We start from the raw sequence: 19421 nt of genomic DNA on the forward strand, positions 1-19421 counted from the left end.
ATTTGTAATTTCTGTACTTATTTATTCGACACTCTACATTAGTTTGATGTATTTCTATGTCTCCTTTTCAACGGTTCTTTTTATTTTTTTAAATCGTGTCTTTTCTCCAAAGCCATTTTTATCCAAACTCAATGAATAAATCCTCGAAGCAACAACATTTTATTTTTTGTTGGTTACAGGAAGACTCGCATATTAATTTTTCCAGATTCTCTTCTTACTTTTTCCTTTCAGATAAATTAGAAAACAGTACAGTAAATCTTTATTATCTCTTGGAGAATTTTTTGTCATCGGTAATCAAAATAAAAATAATTTAAAAAATCAATTAATCATTACTCGTTGAAAACCCAAACGTTCTGTTCCTTCCCTTCTGCGCAATGATCCAACAGAGCCTTTCGACGTTGCTCAACGTAACGATATTTATCTTGCACCTTCACTTTCAGTGTCACCAGATCTTCGTTGTCTAAATCACGTTCCAAAAACCCGGATAGTTGCTCTGTTGATTGTTCGAGATCTTTTTGATTTTCTTCGAAAATTATCGAACTATTATTCTTTTTGAGATAGAATGCGAATGCATAGGTGAACATGAGTGTATGACGGCATTCGGATAGTACTTCTACAGCTTTGGGCAAGAACTGAACTTCCACCCATGTCATTGATTGTTTCTGCATTTCATTCATCTTGAGCTCTACTCGTTCTTTGAGCTGTAAAAAGTTGTATTCGTTGTTATTCTCAATCGAAATATTCTGAATACCTTCTCCTCCAATTCCAAACTTTTTCGATGACCCGCATATCGATTGTAGTAGAAGAGATATCTTTCTAGACTAACTCTAGATTTATCGCGAGAGGAATTTTCTGTTTTTTTCTCTTTGAATCTAAAAAAAAGGTGAATTGTATTGAAAATTATTATGAAACTCACGTGTTACAACTGTGTGCTCCTTCGTTCTTCCATGATCCGAAGCACATCCAACAGAACTCATAACGGCATCGGGTATTCTCGCATCTCATGTAATTGCATCCACCATTCTTTTCAATTGGAGCCGAACATTTCGGGCAATCTTTTGTGTTGGCATTGATCCAATTAAATGTCTCACTGTCATCCATACATCTTTTCAACCATAATTTAAGATAGCAACAATCTATTGGTTCGTGGCCTTCGTTGCCACAAGTGAAACAGAAGCGGGTTCCACATGAACAAATAAGGAGGCGGGATTCCGAAGGTTGATGAACCTTCACGGCCTTTTCACAATTCTCTGCTGGACACCAACGAAGAGAACTGTTGACTTTCACATAGCTATTGACTAGAATTTTTCGGAATGAAGCGATAGCAGCAGAGTCGGCAAGATACTTTTTCACTTGTTCGTCTTTCATTAGCAACTTGCAGTTCGATGTCATACATTCAATTTCACTCTGCTTTTCTTTGATTTTTTCGGTCAAATATGCTTTCCAACAATCATCACATGCTAGATGATTACATGCGAGACCAGATAAGTCACCATCCATACAACAAATCTGACATTCGACATCTCCTTTGGAAAACACTGCAGATTGTTTCGGAACAATATTAGCATCAATCAGAAAAGCAAGAGTATCCGGGCTTTCATAAAATCGATCCAACATGAAATCTTTATTCCATTTGTATTTTTGAAGGAGCAGACGACATATATCCGTGCTTCCCTCAATGACATCTTGAATTTCTGATATTGATGCCTTCATCTCGCTTTCCAAATCTTCAAAACTGAGAATCTGGAAAAGAAATAAATCAATGATTTTGAACGATCAAGAATTACTCACCTCATCTTCTGGGTAACCGTCATCGGAATCACTTTCTACCATATAAACGTCTTCATCGGAATCCATTCTGAAAATCTTAAAAATTTTTTTCAAGCCAGAAGAAACTAGTTGTTAACAAGAAAGACAATAGTTGTTAACAAGAAAGACAACGAATGAGAAATGAACACAATTTTTTTCTAAAACGAAGTTGTATAATATTTCGTCAGAGGTTTTCAATAATGTTGGAGAAGATTTTGAAATAATTGATTTATCGATAAATATTCATTCCGGGCATTTTTGAGTGTTCTTCTGGCCTCTCGATTCGAAAATATAGTGGAAAAGGGAAGGAAGAAAATGGAAACAAGCAAATAAAATATGACTCATCGTCTCTCACAACCTGCGTATCAACAAGAGCGGCAATTCAAAAATTGATATATTTCCAATTGTAGGTGTTATTATTTTTGAGATTTTGCAAGAATATTTATGACATATTTATGACATTTTATTCATCATTTTTTCACTGCTGTTTCAATTTCCGAAGTATATCACAAAGTCGTCGTCTTCAATTATTTTATCGAAATGTCGAATTCGTTATACATATGTATATCACAGATATATTCATATTACCATCTTTTCTAAGTCCAAAAATGAGATCAATATTTGTTTTCAACCTCAGCAAACAAATCTCCACATCTGCCACTCTGTGTGTATGTGCGTCTGTCTGTGTGTATGTGTCTTTCCTGCGCGCGTCTGTCTGTGTGTATGGGCCTTTCGTTCGCGTCTGTCTGTGTGTATGTCTGTCTGCGTGTCCGCATCTGCATAGTATAGCATTAGAGTGGCGGTTTCCGCAAATCAAGCAGTTTTCCAATATTTTCAATCAACAGAATGGTCATATATTTCTGTTTTTCCTTGTTTTCGTTATTATTTTCAAGAATTTTTCAGACCAAAAATGGATATCGTAATGAATGCGGATCCCGGAGAAGACTACCGAACAACTGAACTTTCCGAATCTATAAATATCCCGTTCGACGCAAAAATTGATATTGAAACTGTAGAAGACGAAAGTGAACAGAGTAGTGCTGAAGGTGAAAGTGATGATCTGGGAGATGGTATTCCTGATGAATCGACAGACGAGAACGACACGAGAATTCAGGAAATCAATAGAGAAGGTGGTAGTGGTGATGCGATGGATAGCCAACCAGAAAGAGTTAATGGACAAAAGATATTAGAACAAGGTGCTGCCGAAGTAGATAGAGAATCAACAGTTTCCGAAACTGAATCAGATACCAAACCTGAACCTGCGAAAGGAGGATTCGAAACAAAACTAGAAGGCGACACCGTACTTATTCAAAACCCAGAAATCAAATGCGTCCTAAGTCTGGAGCAGCTTCTACAACAACTTGCGGAAGGCCCAGCGTGAGTTTAAAACTACAATATCGATAAGAAATAATTTTTTCTAGAACTGACAATACTGAAGCCAGCACCTCATTCATTCCTCCGATTTTTTCAATGCTTCCAATGATATCACCAACCCCTACGACACCTCCAATGCCTCTCGATGTTGGAATGGTCTTTGAACAATTTCTGCAAGATCAGCGCTTACCATCTCAAGAAAAGACCCCACGCCAATTAAAAGATGCTCAAAGAAAAAGGTATCGAAGATCTTTAGAAACTCCTGAGGAAACTCAAATTCGTCTCGCTAAAGCTCTGGAGTATAAGCGTAAGAAATATGATCACGAGACGGACGAAGAGCAACGTGCTCGTCTGGAGAGAGATGCTATTAGAAAGCGTGCAGAAAGAACAAACGAATCGGAGGAAAAAGCACGGCTTCGTAAAAGCAAGGCGGCTGAACACAGAAAAAATTATCTTGCGAAGGAGTCAGAAGAAAAAGCTAGAATAAGAAGAGAGAAAGATGCTGAAAGACGACGTAACAGTTTAAAAAATGAAAGTCCCGAAGCTGCCCAAGAACGCAAAGCCAAGAATGCTGCAAGAAGACGTGAAAGTTTGAAAAAAGAAACCGAAGACGAAACTCTTAGACGAAGAAGTCGTGATGCCGAACGAAGACGTTTATACCTGTTGAACGAGACTGACGAACAAAAAGAACGCAGGAAGACTCAAGATGCTGCACGAAAACGTGTACACCGTCAAGTGAAGCCGGACGATTTTCTTACAATGGATGCAGACGTTTTACTTTCTGCAATGTCAAGTGATATGCTAGCTGTGAATCCCGATACAAAAACGGATCCTAATTTATCAAATGGTCTTTCTGTAATGCCTTAATTGAACGTTTTAATAAATTTTATTACTAACTATTATATTATGTTTTTTAACCTTTTCCTTCTACGAAAGTGTGAAGTATTTAGAGATAAATAGTAAATAGAGACCAAGCCTATTCGGAATTTCACGAGATTTATTCTTCCATCCGCGTGTCGGATACTAAATTTGACAACTAGAAGAAAAATTGCAGGATTTGGTTTCAAAGTTTTTAATTCGCATTCACAAAGCAATAAAAGGCAAGTTTCTTCTTGATTTTTTGTAATGCTGTTTGCAACAAAACAGAAGAACTGATAAGACTGATAACGACCGCTGGCCTGATCGATAGCCTTACATTTAGACGTCTTCTTTCTATCACAAATTTTCGAGTACATTCCGAAACTAACTTCAATAACATCAGATTTCAGAAATATATAATGTTCGCTAGAGCAATTAGCAGAAGAGGAATTACTGGATTATTTGCAGGAGCAAGCTCAAGCTCACAGGTTAGTCTGTATTTTTGCGTGTGAGGAGATGGCGCCAAATTCCAAATTTATAAATAATTTTTTTCTCCGTCATTTCTTTCCGCGAAGTCATTCACGTTGTGGCTATTGAAAAATTTGGTTGTCCAGTTTGTGTTCTCGATCAGAAAGTGATCTTCATAATAAAAATGTTGTATCTTATCACTCGTCTATCTCTGGCTTGTCCCCGTCTTGTCCAGCATAGTGAATATCGTTGACAGTGACCCATAACGCGCCACTTACTCGGTTTTGATAACGATCAGTAAAATAGAGACGAATGTTTTTTAACCTCCCTCTTTTCTATATTTTTAAATATGATCAGTATTCATTTTGAACGCTTTTTTTCCTATTTCTGAACAACATTCGATCGAAAGCGCACGCACTTTTATTGTTTGTCGCCGGTTACATTTGACTTTTGCTGTGCTGATCTTGAAAAAATAATTGTCTTGCCAACTGTAGGAGCTTACCAGCTATTCAATAAATACTGTCAGTTTAGCTACACCTAGAATTTTCATTTTGACATAAAATTCTTTTAATGTATATAGAACCCTAAGGTTAATTAAGAGATAATTAATTAAGACACTTTTGTTTGACATAGTTTCACGATCGGAACAATGAAAACACTTCCCGGTGCAAAGATAATATCGAACTTCGATCCAGTTTCGATTCCTTTTCCGATATTGTTCCCAGGCGAATACGTGTTGCCAACGCACTTTCACATTTTTATTTCTCTGTTTGTCCGCTTTTGTGTTCAATCGCATTCGCTGTTTTCAACGCTTTGATTTTCAGTGTAAAATGGCTGATCGTCAAGTGCATACACCTCTGGAGCCAGTTCATCGTCACAAGTATACCAACAATGAAAACATTTTGGTGGATCATGTTGAGAAAGTCGATCCGGAAGTTTTCGGCATTATGAAAAATGTAAGTTTGTGCTGATTTATTCTCATGTGAATATATATTTTTAAAGGAAAAGAGCCGTCAACGACGTGGTCTCGAGCTCATCGCCTCGGAGAACTTCACCAGTAAAGCCGTAATGGATGCTCTTGGTTCGGCAATGTGCAATAAATACAGTGAAGGATACCCTGGAGCTAGATATTACGGTGGAAACGAATTCATCGATCAAATGGAGCTTCTCTGCCAAAAGAGAGCTCTGGAAGTTTTTGGACTTGATCCATCCAAGTGGGGAGTAAATGTTCAGTCTTTGTCTGGATCCCCAGCAAACTTTGCTGTCTATACAGCCATCGTCGGAGCTAATGGACGCATCATGGGACTCGATTTGCCAGATGGTGGACATCTGACTCACGGGTAAGTGTTTCCAAACTACCATATTATCTTATTCCTATCTTCAGATTCTTCACTCCAGCCCGCAAAGTTTCTGCCACTTCCGAGTTCTTCCAGTCAATGCCATACAAAGTCGATGCCCAATCTGGTTTGATTGACTACGACAAGCTCGAGGAAAATGCTATGCTCTTCCGTCCAAAGGCTATCATCGCTGGAATTTCTTGTTATGCCCGCCATTTGGATTATGAGCGTTTCCGCAAGATTGCTAACAAGGCAGGTGCTTACTTGATGTCCGACATGGCTCATATTTCTGGACTCGTCGCCGCTGGACTCATTCCATCACCTTTCGAATATGCTGATGTTGTGACCACTACTACCCACAAATCACTCAGAGGACCACGTGGAGCTCTCATCTTCTACAGAAAAGGTGTCAGATCTGTGAATGCAAAGGGAGTCGAATCTCTTTATGATTTGGAAGAGAAGATCAATTCGGCTGTTTTCCCAGGACTTCAGGGTGGACCACACAACCACACTATCGCTGGAATTGCCGTTGCATTGAGACAATGTCTCTCTGAAGACTTTGTTCAATACGGACAACAGATCTTGAAAAATGCAAAGACTTTGGCTGAGAGACTGAAGACCCATGGATATGCTCTTGCTACCGGAGGAACTGACAATCATTTGTTGCTCGTTGACTTGCGTCCAATCGGAGTCGAAGGAGCCCGCGCTGAGCATGTTCTCGACCTGGCTCACATTGCTTGCAACAAGAATACTTGCCCAGGAGACGTTTCTGCCTTGAGACCAGGAGGTATTCGTCTTGGCACTCCAGCCCTCACTTCTCGTGGATTCAACGAGCAAGACTTTGAGAAAGTTGGAGATTTCATCCACGAAGGTTAAAATAGTATCTTCTTCATTGTACTCCCAAATTATTGTTTTCAGGAGTTCAAATCACTAAGAAATATAACGCTGAAGCCGGAAAGACATTGAAAGACTTCAAAACGTTCACTGCCACCAACGAGCAATTCAAGCAAGAAGTCGCGGATTTGGCCAAGCGAGTTGAAGACTTCTCCACCAAATTCGAGATTCCAGGAAACGAGACATTCTAATTTTATTGCATTCCATATAAATTAACTTACTTGCTTAATTCACAGTTTGAAGAGGATAGAAATAAAGCTTACGAAAACTATTTCTTCATCACTTCTGATCGATTCCCATTGGGACCATAGGAATAGCTCACAAAAAACTTTCCAACCAACTTCATCTGCTCAATAAAATTAAAATAAATAGCAAACATCTGACAATGAGAGAGCGAATTAAAAACAACAAAAAACAGAAGCCAACGAAAAGAGAAAAATAATCCGAATATAAGAATACTATCAGCAGGCGAATTGCAAATCGGACACCTTGATCTTGGTACATCCTGGGAAAGCCTTCTTCATCTCGTTTATTTTCGACGGATGGACAACGATGGAACGCACGAAGCATTTTTCGTCGAAGAGACGAGCCATTGGGGGTCCTCCTATTTTCACCATTTCATCAGATGTCAAGTTCCAAATTCGACGACAGAGTTCACTGAAATGAAAATTATAATGTCTGAAACTCTATGATTCCTACGTATTATATGGATGAGGTGTCTGGCGGAAGTTATTCAGAATACTGATTTTCGCAGCACTGCTCACAGTTCCTTCTCTCTTCATCATTTCGAAAACGGTTGATCTTTTGGCTCCCTCAAACTCAGCCTCTGAAATTTCACCACTCTCGACAATATTGCGCTGAAATAATCATTTTTGAAACTAGAAGTTGTCGAAGCCGAAATCTTACAATAATATCTCTAGTTCTCTCATAGGCGACTGCTGGTTGAGCACATCTGTAGAGACTCAATGTGATCTGCTTCCGATCGGGCTTCACAAAAACGTTGGCTCCGTAAGCGAGACCATCTCCACGAATAGCACGCCAAAGTGGTCCCTCACATTGCGAGAGATATTGTCCGAATATCATAGTTGGAATAAGAACATCTGAATTCCAGTTGGCATCAAGGAAACTGGTTTGATAGATGAATGATGACTCCGATCCACCAACTCCCACAAGCAATTCTTTTCCGAGGTCAAGTGAAACATTCTCTCCGGCTTCAGCTGAGAAACGATCTCCTGGACCGAATCTTGAATCAGATTGAACCCAATTCCATTGATCAGAACTCATCAATTTCGGATCAATGCTATCAACATCAGCAATAAAATGAACATTAACTCCATTTGAGAATAGAGAACTACGAACTCTTTCGAGCTGTTCAATTACGACATCGGGATTCTTAGCAGCTTCCTTCGAAATCTTCTCGTGAAGTTTTTCAAGGACGAGCTCATCGAACAAGAAGCAATTGGTATCTGAAAAACTAGTACTTTCAAAATAGACATTCAACATCGTGAACTTACTCTTCTCATAAACCAAAGAAGCAATAGCAGTAGATGCAACAGTACATCCATCTCTTTTTCTATCTCTAGCTTCACCAGCTTGCTTCTGAGCGCACATTTGAATTCGAGAAGCATCGAAGACGATTCCTTGAGTGAAGATTTGTGCCCATTTAGCGATAAGTGGATATTTGTCAGCTCCAACTTTGATTCGAAGATTTACAAAGCGATCATAAAGTCCGGAGACACCAACTTGAATCGAGTGATCGATAAGGTCTTTGGTGAAGAGTTTTGCGACATCATCTGCAGATGTATGAACTCCATCGATGATTGCTGGAGACTCAAAAAGAAGATCAGTGTAGAGATACAGAAGACTACGATCTTCAATAGAGAGATTAGAAGAATCCATGAGGAAATACATCTCCACAAATTTAGTCGGACAATTGTGAAGATTAGCATGGAACGGGAACTGAGAAAGGAAAGTTGTCTGTTGAGAAGTGAGAGATTGCGACTCCGAAGTGAGAGACTGAACTGGGAAACGATCAAATGCTTCAAGTTCCTTGACAATCAATTGATCCAACAGCTCAGCGCTCGGCTGGTTTGCCTGAAATAAATAACAATTGAATGAAATTTCAATGAACAACAAAAAACAAAATTTATTATTGTAATTACCGTATTCTCCTTGATCGCATCTTCCAGAAGTTTTCCGTGCTTCTCGAGACCTTCCTCTCCAAGTTTTTCACATTGAGCAGCGATTCTTTCTTCCTCTTCCTTTGCAATCTTAAAATCACTTTATATTTTTATAGATTAAAAAAAATTATTTTACCTTGTCAACAAGTTCCTCGTCTGGAACTCCGATCACTGTAGCACTCGCGGAAGTGAAATACTTTTTGACAAGTTGAACCCAATATGATGCTGGCTCGGACTTCAACTTTTTTAAGAAGTCGATTTCATTTGTTCTCTTTTTCAGAAGCTCAACATCTTCATTATCGAACAGCTGGTGACCAATGATATGAGAGATAATATCTTTTGGAGCATTTGTTTCCAATTTCACAAGTTCGTTGAGGATAGTTTGATCGATAAGATAGCCCATGCGTTCCATATCCCAGTAGGATTCTTCCAAATGCTCACGGACAGTCTTGTCGAAGAATTTAGGAGCGACTGTCTCTAATTTTTCAACAGGAACACCAGTGAAATTCAGGCGCAGGTCACATTTCACACCTTCAGCGATATGGAAAGAAACAGAACTGGCGAGTGGATCTTCCAAGAGGATAAAATCTTTTTGAACAGGAGACACAGAAGTGTTCGATAAGTAATCAAAAAGAACATGAAGTGAAGAGTGGGTATCCAAATCAGATGGGTGATGAGCAAACCACGCGATTTCCACAGCTCCTCTTGTTGCATCGTCAGTTGGACACTCAACTTTATGCACAGTAGATTCTTTGATATCCGGTAGAGTAAAGGCGAATGGTTTGGGGAAATGCTCTGGGTTGGTGGCAATATGCTCATTCTCGACACTATTCATGATATCCAGCAGTTGTTCATGATTGACTATCCCACAAACAGTTACAACCATGTTTGACAAATGATAAAACCGCTTGTGGTAACTTTGAACTTTCTGAAGAGTGCACGACTCGCGTAGGTTCTTCAAACGACCTCCAGTATCAACTGCGTAAGGATTGAATGGAGGATAGATGACTTCTTTCGTCTTTCGATCCATAATCGATTCCATTTCAGATTCGTGATCTTGCATTTCTGAATAGACGACTCCAGCATCGTTTCCTTCTCCGGTGATATGATGGACTTCAGTAGCAAACTGCGAAGCAGTGAGCATAGGACTAAGTAGATGGTTTATATAGACAGGGAGAACTTTAAGGAAGCCATCGGATCCTACCTAAAAAAACAATAATCTACATAACAAATTTCAGATTTTATAATGCTACCGTGCTCAAGGTGTAAGCGGTGTGATCGGTATCCGTCCACGCGTTTGTTCCATCAGCCAGACAGCGATTAGCAATAACGTCCAGAACTCCTTTGAATGGATATTTCTTGCTTCCCATGAAAACAAGATGCTCCAAAGTATGGGGAAGGCCGTCATCCGAATCAGCTTCAGTGACAAAAGAAACAGCTCCATGAACCATTGGACCAGGAACTTCTCCGATGGCAACACGAAGTTTAGTGTTTTTCGACGAGTACAGGAATAATTTGATACCTCCATTAAGCACCGTTTCGGTACAAGACCACAGTTTAGAAGTCGCCATGACTGAAAATAAATTGATTGAATTGATAAGTGAAAAAGTTTTAGAGTAGAAGTATAGTGTCAACGTCACGAAGAGAAACGAAATGAAAAGAAAAGGAAGAACTCAAAGGCACATAAAGGTTTTCATTGACACGAATTTGAAAAATTGGGCAAAATACATATGTGTATCACAGTTTTAACAATATTCTTATTTACACGAGTTTTCTAAAAAAAATTGATTAATTCTGATCGAGTGCATTCAATAACTGTTTGACTCGTGGACACTGAGATGGATCGTCGTGCGATTTCATATGAATCGCATGCAAAACTTCTCGATCTCGACGGTCATATGCTAGCTTGGCTGCTTCCACATAATTCTTCATGGCAAGATTTGCAGCAACCAGATCCGAATATCCATTAACTTTTGCATAATACTTCTTGACTTCGTCCATTCGATTGTATTTAACACACGCTTTTACAAATGGAGCATATCCTATTGGTGATCTTTTCTGCGCCAGATCAAACAGTTGTTCCATTTTTCCTTTCTTGGCAAGACCTTCGATAGTCCACAAAAGAACTCTGGAAATTAACGGTATCATTCGAATCTGAACTAACATCTCTTACTGTTTGTCATTCAATCGTGCCTGTTGCTTTAATTGAGCTACTTTAGCGGTATCATCAGCCATTCCAATGATGGTATTACGAACAGACATATCTGCTTGTCCTCTTTGAATTTGTAAAGGTGCAAATGCACTGACATCGTTGAGAATCTCTTCGATTGCCTTGTCCCCCATACTTTTGGCTGCATCTTTCGCGCGACGAAGTGCATTCAAACGTTCATCTGGCTGTAACAGGAAATTGAGAAACCCCAGAGTCCTGAAATACTTAATCTTACATTTCTTTCGATTTCAGCAACATCGAAGTGGAATAAAGTTTGTCGTTCGAAATCACTGGCTTGTTCCAGAAGAGCAAGCATTTGACGGGAAGACACTCCTCTCGTCTCTCCTTCTTGCCGCACAAGATCTTGATAGAGACATTGAGCAAGTGGAATTCTACTGATAGCAAGTTCGTAGCTGGAACGACTTTCACTGGTCATTAGATGACGGACAACTTGATGAATTAGTTGAGGTCTTTGAGATGATGCCGCCTTCTGAAGTGCAGCAGAAACATCATTCAATTGAAGAAGAACAGCCACGTGGTTTTCATCATCTGTTTCTCTTTTAATGAATAGTCTGGCAAGTTCTGGAAGCTTCGAGTCGATTGCACGACGAGCAGCGTCCGCAATAGAAACATGAGGGAATTGTAATAACTTTGCTGATATTTTTTCATCAAGAGCTTCCAATGCAGGTTGATCCATTTTGATATTGCTTTTCGATACTTTACTTATTGATCTTCTAACCCATTCCAGAAGAACTCGATCCACGTTCTCACAATTCTCCCCGCCAAGCCATTGAGCAACTTTTATTGCAACACTGTATGATCCCATATCAATAAGACGATTGATCACACAAGTCTCTCCAATTGTCCTGAACTGACGATGAGTGAGTGGGATTCCGGTTCGTACCATTCGGAGTTCATTGAGTACACGAATTTCTTTGATTGCTCTCATCAATTTTGTTGTATCTGGAGTAGTATTCGTATAGGCCATTCCAAATCGAGCAGCTTTCAAAAGAAGTTTTTGTTCGTCGGGTTGCCACGTGTCACATGCTGTTGAAACGCAATCATCTATTGCTTTATACATATCTTGGATTACTGTAGATGCAGCGAATGAGTTGTGTCCAGTTCCCTGACTCATTTCCTGTGCAGCTTTGTACAAATGAGCACCGTCTTCATTCGGGTTACGATTCATAACTGCAATCTTTTCTCGACTGGCAGCTTCCACAAACTCGACTTGTGTACTCTCGAACAATCGGATGCCATCGGGTTCGACACTAATACGAGCATTGGCTGTCATCTTTCTGGAATTTAAAATTTAATGTCCATCTATGTGAAGCAGTTACTCACTCATAGATCTGAACTTCATCACCAGGCTTCCTTCTGGCGCTAACATTCACAAATACAGTAAGAGATGAAGACATTTGAACGAAGACTGCAGAGTTTCCAACCCATCCGAAATTGATACACTTTCCGATATCGTGATCTTTGACTTCGACAATGCAAAAACACGTGGAAAGATCAATGGAAACAATTTGAATCTTTCCATTTTCTGTCATCATGGCAATTCTACTGCGAGCATCATCTACCACACATTTCACATATTTCGTGTTTGCATCCACCCAGACGGATGCATGATTTTGAACAGTAAGAGATTCTCCTTGACATCCCATCAAAAAAACTGCTTCAAAGATAAGTAGGATATGAGTCAATTGGGAATGTGGTTGGAATGCTGCCCATGCAGTGGGAAGTTCGGAATAGGCTGAAATAACGCGTATTCAATATTCGAAGAACAATAAACTCTTCAAGCATACGAGGTCTCATATTCCAAATCACTGGTTCTGAAACTGAATTCACAACTGAAACTTGTCCGTCAACGTCCATCACCGCGATTCCGCTATCACCTCTTGAAGTAGCGAATGTACGACATTCATGAACATCGGACATTTGAGAGTCGAAAAGAACTTCTGAAATTTTCTCTCCGAGTGAAGAGAGCACTTGGGCTCTCCCTGTTTTGCTAAGAACAAGAAGACAGTGAGCACGTGTCCAATCGATGAAAACGGGATCTGTACATGGCATATCTCTTTTCAGAATTCGTCCACTGATAGTTCTGATCCAAATATACCAGTTAGGACGTGCAGAGTATATGACTGCTGTAAATTTCATTATTAGTGGGTGTTTCGAAATTTATTGTATTACCTATCGGTCCAGAAAACTGACATGCTGCAAAGTGGACAACGAACTTCAGGCTTAATGAACTAGTCTTCAGATATTCTTGAGTGAAACTGCAAGATTGACATTCAGAGATTTTACAGGGTAGAGAAAACGATCCAAAAGAGTTTTCTGGATTCTCGGGTACAGGGAATGCAAAGAAAACAGAGAGACATCATTAAGCTTTTCGCTTTTGTATTAAATAGAGTGTTCGCTTTAGCAAGTTTATTTGAGAAATAGTTTTTTCTCATTCGCGATGAAGCAGAATAGAGTGCGAAAACGGTATTTTTGCCTAACTCGAGTGGACGAGCGGACTGCTTCGAAAAATTTCGAAAACGAAATGTGTCATTCAAATACTCACAATAACTGTTGATCTCCTAGAAACACCGAGCTGCTAGGACGGAGACACAGTTCCCCGTCCAACTTTGGTTTTGTACTAGAAGGTGTCGAAGTTCTGGATTCCTTCATACCTCCAATTGACCGATTTCTAACTGATTAATCTGGTGAAAATCAAAAATATATGCGCGGATCATAACCGAAGCACACCATTTAAAATTATTCGAATATATATCATGCGTTTATTTGGGAAGAATATAAGAATTGTGATAAAACAATCAACACAGGAAGCGAGAAATTATGTGAGATCAATAATGCACATAATTATCAGCAAAATGGGATAAAATGAGAAGAAGCAAATTTAGATGCCATTGCCAAAAGTGTGGGAAATTGTTGTTACATTTACCAATCCTCTTCATTGTCGTATTCATCAACTCCTGATCGGATGATCTTCTTTTTGGTCTGAGCAACATGCTTCTTCTCGATAGTAATCACTTCCGAACGAGCTAAACGGTTCTCCATTGTCTCTGTAGTGAACTCATCTTTGCCTCCCAACTCATCAAAGCCACGAATATAGTCGATTGTTTGTTGTTTCTATAATTTCTATTTTTGTTTATTTTCGAGTAAACTCAAGTAAGACATACCACAATGACCGCAATTGTGGGAATGACGCGGATATTGAGACGAGTAGTCAAGAAGTGAGCTTTCTCTGCGTTGATGTGAATAAACCGAGTACCGACATGTTTTCTAGCAAGAATATCAAAATGTTTGTCGACGATTTTGCATCGGAAGTTTCCTGGCAAGTAGAAGAGACAGACGACGCGATCACTTTTTTTCGTTGCTTCGAAGAATTCTTTCTCATCTGAAACCTCCTCATACTTTCCATGACCGTTTGACAGCATCTCAATCTTGTCTTTTTGAGCTTTCTTCAATTGCTCCATACGTTGACGACGGATGACTTCAAGATCGTCTTCTTCCAGATTCTCCAGTCTAGATTTAGGAATTGAATTCAAGAAACTACCGAAAATCTCACTTGTTCATCTCTTGGTCGATCTGCTCTTCAACAACCTGAGCGGCCCGTAGAAGTTGCTCTCCAAACTGTTGTTGAATGTTAGCAGCCATTTTCTGAAAAATAAATCAGAAAATTTACGAGGAGAAGTTAAAATTTCAAGTGACGAGAAGGACTGGGAATATTCACCGCAAGAAACGGCGTGAAAGAGTTCATTTGGACCCATAATTACACGCTTTGACGGACTCAAAATCGATAATGAGAAGCGACGAGAATGTTTGGAAATTCTATGAATTTTATTCCAATTTTCCCCGGAAATTCAGCGGAGCGTGTTTGCACCTAGTGTGAACACCGTCACGTCAAAATGCAGACGGAGCACTAAATTTTTCCATTTGTCCATTTTTCAAGTTACGGAATTTAGGAAGAAAAATTTCAGATGCCGAAGACATCAGTGTGGAAAAGCCGTGTCGGAACCCAAATTTTGATGGGAAAAATCACGGATATTACTCAAATTGGGATCGATAGAATTCCTTGCGCACAGGTACACAAATTTTGCAGTAAGTTAACATTGGTAAGAATTGATTTTAGGTACGATGCCAGATGAATGAGTTCAATATCTATCTCAAAAAGTACTTCGCCAGGTCATTCGACTTTTGGGCTCTTGACAAGTGAGTTAAATAAAATTACAATTGTAAGAGTTTCTCAAATAATTCGAATTTTCAGAACATCAGTTGGAAACATCGGAGATACAGTGCTGATCAAACAAATTGAAGGTTCGACTCGGCCAAAAGCCAACGTCTCACATGTTGTCGATCGAGTAGTGTTCAAATTCGGAAACGTTGTTGATCCAGTCACCGGGCGCAAGATTTTCAACGATACGTTTGCCGATGAGATCGACCTGAAGAAGGTTTTGGTGGAAGAAGTTGTTGACAAGCCATTAGAAGAAGAATCAATGTTGTTCGAAGAGCGACGAGCTCTACAAATCAGAAGACTTGAAAAGGAGAAGGAGTCAAATGTGTAAATTGAGATCTCAACAAATAGTAGTTTAATATTCAAAGTTATTAGTTAGTTTTTACTGTTCTTTTCATTGGTTCTTTTTGTTCTTTTATTTTGTTGAAATGTGTTTAGCATAAAACATAAAATATTCATTTTTGTTGTTTAGTTGTACGGGTTTCTTTTTCTCCCGTTACCTATATGACCTATCACATTCCACTTTTTTTCCAACAAGAACCAATTTAGATGGACGTTTCTCGACCAATTATTGAGAAACCTCGTTTTATAGCAGTTGAAAAATTTGTAGAAGCCCGTACGAATTCCATTGCACAGCTTCTAAAGGTAAAACGAAGATCCTATAGACATTGTTAACTGATAACAATTCCAGGCAATTGATAACGATGCTCTTGTTTCCGGAGAAGTTACAAAAGGTCCAAGAACTGCTGCACAAAGATTGCCCCGTCATATGAGGAGGTTCGTTGAGATTTTTGAAGTAACAAATAACCGAACTTTTATTTTAGAAGAGCAATGGCTTATGATGTTCGAAGGTTTCCTCGAACAATGAGAGGATTCGCGGAGTCTCATCTGATTTCAAAACACGCGAAAAAGTGTCCAAGTCGATTTGCCAGAAGAAGAACTGCAAACACCAGAAATGTAACAGTACTCATAAAAACTTCTGTGCTATAGTTTTTTTCAGAAATTCGGTCGAAGCACGAGTAAAAAAGGCATCTGGCTCTCCACTCACGTATGGCATGCGAAACGTTTTCGAATGATTCAAAAATGGGGATTCAAGATTGCCGATCGTAGTTTTCAACGTGGTTTCCGAGCGGTTCTTCGGGATTCGAACAGAAATTGTGTGATTCGAGATCGTTCGTATTACACTTGTCTTACAGTATGTTATTTTATCTTATAAGCTTCAATTTATTACAAATTTTTATTCAGATTATGAGCACCGATGCCTATTCGAAAATGTCTGCATTCTCACAAAAAACGTGTCGAGGACAGTCCTCACGAGGCGAAGAAGAGGTAATCAGAAAGTGGATGAACCGGTTCTTCTCTCTCGTCCACATGTCATATGTTAACACCTTCTAATCAGTCTGTGTTAATTAACATTCTTTTATTTTTCGAATATTTTGTTATTTCAGGAATGTCATCAATTGTATGTACCTGAGCAATACCCATATGGATATATTGGACCTGCAAAATTCCAGAAATTAACTGGAGTTCAAAGCGATAAAGTTCATGTTTGGATTCATCCAGCAAGTAAACCACAATTTCTGAAGGCTCTAATTGAGCATTACAAACTGGAAAAAGAAGAAAAAACCGAATTCGATCAGTTCAAAAACTCTGAAATGACAGTTACAATTGACTCGGAGCACATCAGCCGTTTTCATTTATCTGGTCCGAAATGTCTTTCCAAACTGCGAGATTCCATAAGGCTTGTAGAAAATGAAAGCTTTGGTTCAGAACATAATCGTTTTCTCTCTGTTGCTAATTCTGTGTTCTCATCGAATCGGGACGGAGAAGTCCTATATTTACTCATTGAGGATCCACGAACTACTTGGGATAGAAAGGTTGGTCATTGTTATTTCAAATAATTTCTGGGAAGAAAACAGTTTAAGACTGGTCTCAAGCACAAAGTAGTGAGTGATGATAGTACTGCGGAAGACTGGAGAGGCAACAACAAACCGAAAAGTGAATTTTGGATTCGAGAATTCAGAGAGAATGCTGTAGGAAAAAGGATGAGTGATGCAGATTTCCATAAACAAAACGGTTCGCGAATCGGCGGAGTTGTGTCTACAGAAGCCAAAGTTCCGATTGTTTTGATTATTCGAAATGGAGGATTAAAAGCTCTCGATGGAGTTGATATTATTATTTCGGAACCGTTCGGTTAGTAAGGTATTATATTTTTATCCATGCCTGGTTTATACTTCCAGCCAAGGATCTATGGGTATCTCTTCAACGACGTGGTGTCCGTGCCAGTGGTCTCCGTGATGAGTATGCTGCTCATCTGGAATCAAAAACTCTTTATTTCCCATTAGACGATGTTGAATCAGAAGCTGGAAAAGAGTCTGAAGCTGCTATGAAGAAGGAGTTGACTGAAAAGTATTCGGCAAAGCCACACAATCGAAGATGCAAACATTGGAGTGCTCTTTCAGTCAAATATCCATTTGAATATAAATGGGATGAACTGTCAAATGATTGGAGCAATGAAACAGCTAATAAAGAAGGAGCATTTGCGTGCCGAGATCTTAAGATGTTAAAGGGAATACAAAGTACTCTTAAAGGAAGTTCTGAATTTGGGAAAGAAGTGAAAGAAGCAGCAGGAATGTTGGTTCCCGTCAAACTTCAATTCTTCGGAAGAGGACGTCCGAAAAAGTTTGGAATGATTTGTATTCCAACAGACGAAGATTTGATTTCGATTCGACTGAATAGAAATCGAGAAATCATTCAATTACCACCAGCAACATGCTCTTCAGTTGATATAGAGGAGTTTGAGCCGATGGAATTAGAAGACGTAGAAGAGTCTAAGAATAGAATGCAAGGATTTGTGTCACTGGATGCATCTGCTTCAGAGAAACCGATCAACTTGAAATGGCTATTTGAGGAGACGACTCGACTGGATGATAAGTGAGTTTTGACAGGTCGACATTCAAAAATAATACTTATTTTAAGAACGACAAAGAGAAAACATGTGAATAGAAAGAAGAAGGAGTCGAAGAAACGACGAAAGTTAGAGTTCGAGAAGCGACAAGAAGAGGTTGAAGAGGAAGAAATGCAGAGACAAAAGGCCAACTACAGATTCTCGGCTAATCGGTATACTGAATCCATCTGAACAATATGAGAATATATAATTGCAGTGAGATAATTGGGCGAGTAGTTGCCGGTGAACAAAGTGTACTCGCTGGACAGGGAACTGCTATCGGATATATTTGTGCTAACGCTTTGCCACTCATTGCTTCCAACTATCACAAAAGTGAGTAGTTTCTAAAGTGAACTGACCTCAAAAGTTTCATTTTCAGCCAAAACGGTAGTAATGGTTCGAAACGCCACTTCGAAATACTATCATCCAGCTTATGTTACGATTGTGACAAGGGCAGTTCAGATTTGATTGTTTAAAAAAAAAGTTTTGTTCACCATTAATCATTTCAGTTTTTGTTAAAACCTCCCGTTGTTGATTTCCTATTTTTGTTATACACAGTCTTAATGAAGTTGTGTTCTGTATTATATTTCACCAATCACGCAGACTGGAACTTTCCATTCTTATATCTTCTTTTTGTGGGGTTTTCTAATTTTGAAAAAAAACTGTTATCCAGAGAATGAAAAGATGGTTGGAGAAGATAACATCACCGCTGAAACAACAAGAATCGTCAAGTGACTGGGTTAGAGATGAACTTTATTCTGGAACTCGTGAGTTGTTTGTCGATTTATTTTCGAAACATGTTTCATAATTTCAGCAACATCTATATCCCGAGCACGTTGGTCATCAGCGTACGCTTCGGATCCAACAGAATGGGAACGACTTTTCGAAGGAAAATGGAGTGTTGTCAGTAATATTCTTGAACGAAAACTCAACGATCCGGAGCATAAAGTAGTGTACGATGAACTGATGTCACTTTTGGAAAATATGACAAATATGTGCACACTTTTGATGTTAGAAGCCAACTCACAACCTGAACCTATAATTGGACCAATTCTGGACAAATTCTTCACTGAGCAGATACTGGAAAGAGTCCTGGATTGGGCGA

At 39.2% G+C, this 19421-nt stretch overlaps 8 protein-coding genes across 8 annotated transcripts; 4 read left to right on the forward strand and 4 right to left on the reverse strand.

Annotated features, from left to right (window-relative positions):
* Positions 1 to 329: 329 nt before the first annotated feature.
* GCK72_010707 (uncharacterized protein) lies at positions 330 to 1857 on the reverse strand (the record flags this gene model as incomplete). The annotated part of the gene is made up of 4 exons (XM_003111765.2): positions 330 to 701; positions 752 to 872; positions 917 to 1743; positions 1792 to 1857. The coding sequence occupies 4 exons, from the start codon at positions 1855 to 1857 to the stop codon at positions 330 to 332; spliced, it is 1386 nt and encodes a 461-aa protein (XP_003111813.2).
* An 862-nt stretch (positions 1858 to 2719) lies between these two features.
* GCK72_010708 (uncharacterized protein) lies at positions 2720 to 4050 on the forward strand (the record flags this gene model as incomplete). Its single annotated transcript, XM_003111575.2, has 2 exons — positions 2720 to 3186; positions 3231 to 4050. The coding sequence occupies 2 exons, from the start codon at positions 2720 to 2722 to the stop codon at positions 4048 to 4050; spliced, it is 1287 nt and encodes a 428-aa protein (XP_003111623.2).
* Positions 4051 to 4460: 410 nt separating this feature from the next.
* GCK72_010709 (uncharacterized protein) lies at positions 4461 to 6931 on the forward strand (the record flags this gene model as incomplete). The annotated part of the gene is made up of 5 exons (XM_003111682.2): positions 4461 to 4529; positions 5334 to 5465; positions 5512 to 5849; positions 5894 to 6717; positions 6765 to 6931. 5 exons carry the CDS (start codon positions 4461 to 4463, stop codon positions 6929 to 6931), a joined length of 1530 nt encoding a protein of 509 aa, XP_003111730.2.
* A 270-nt stretch (positions 6932 to 7201) lies between these two features.
* On the reverse strand, positions 7202 to 10491 carry GCK72_010710 (uncharacterized protein; the record flags this gene model as incomplete). The annotated part of the gene is made up of 7 exons (XM_053728002.1): positions 7202 to 7397; positions 7440 to 7597; positions 7647 to 8206; positions 8255 to 8834; positions 8903 to 9010; positions 9057 to 10124; positions 10174 to 10491. 7 exons carry the CDS (start codon positions 10489 to 10491, stop codon positions 7202 to 7204), a joined length of 2988 nt encoding a protein of 995 aa, XP_053587579.1.
* Positions 10492 to 10708: 217 nt separating this feature from the next.
* On the reverse strand, positions 10709 to 13802 carry GCK72_010711 (uncharacterized protein; the record flags this gene model as incomplete). The annotated part of the gene is made up of 7 exons (XM_003111639.2): positions 10709 to 11048; positions 11094 to 11314; positions 11365 to 12427; positions 12474 to 12885; positions 12938 to 13276; positions 13323 to 13408; positions 13696 to 13802. 7 exons carry the CDS (start codon positions 13800 to 13802, stop codon positions 10709 to 10711), a joined length of 2568 nt encoding a protein of 855 aa, XP_003111687.2.
* Positions 13803 to 14072: 270 nt separating this feature from the next.
* On the reverse strand, positions 14073 to 14792 carry GCK72_010712 (uncharacterized protein; the record flags this gene model as incomplete). The annotated part of the gene is made up of 3 exons (XM_003111775.2): positions 14073 to 14264; positions 14315 to 14660; positions 14704 to 14792. 3 exons carry the CDS (start codon positions 14790 to 14792, stop codon positions 14073 to 14075), a joined length of 627 nt encoding a protein of 208 aa, XP_003111823.2.
* Positions 14793 to 15115: 323 nt separating this feature from the next.
* Positions 15116 to 15700, forward strand: GCK72_010713 (uncharacterized protein; the record flags this gene model as incomplete). The annotated part of the gene is made up of 3 exons (XM_003111482.1): positions 15116 to 15220; positions 15268 to 15347; positions 15403 to 15700. 3 exons carry the CDS (start codon positions 15116 to 15118, stop codon positions 15698 to 15700), a joined length of 483 nt encoding a protein of 160 aa, XP_003111530.1.
* A 218-nt stretch (positions 15701 to 15918) lies between these two features.
* On the forward strand, positions 15919 to 18784 carry GCK72_010714 (uncharacterized protein; the record flags this gene model as incomplete). The annotated part of the gene is made up of 11 exons (XM_003111516.2): positions 15919 to 16014; positions 16061 to 16146; positions 16194 to 16326; positions 16370 to 16564; positions 16615 to 16698; positions 16818 to 17246; positions 17295 to 17562; positions 17610 to 18303; positions 18349 to 18489; positions 18534 to 18649; positions 18696 to 18784. 11 exons carry the CDS (start codon positions 15919 to 15921, stop codon positions 18782 to 18784), a joined length of 2331 nt encoding a protein of 776 aa, XP_003111564.2.
* Between the last annotated feature and the right edge of the window lie 637 nt (positions 18785 to 19421).

The sequence above is a fragment of the Caenorhabditis remanei genome, chromosome III, assembly GCF_010183535.1.
Source record: "Caenorhabditis remanei strain PX506 chromosome III, whole genome shotgun sequence".
In the NCBI taxonomy this organism is placed as follows: domain Eukaryota; kingdom Metazoa; phylum Nematoda; class Chromadorea; order Rhabditida; family Rhabditidae; genus Caenorhabditis; species Caenorhabditis remanei.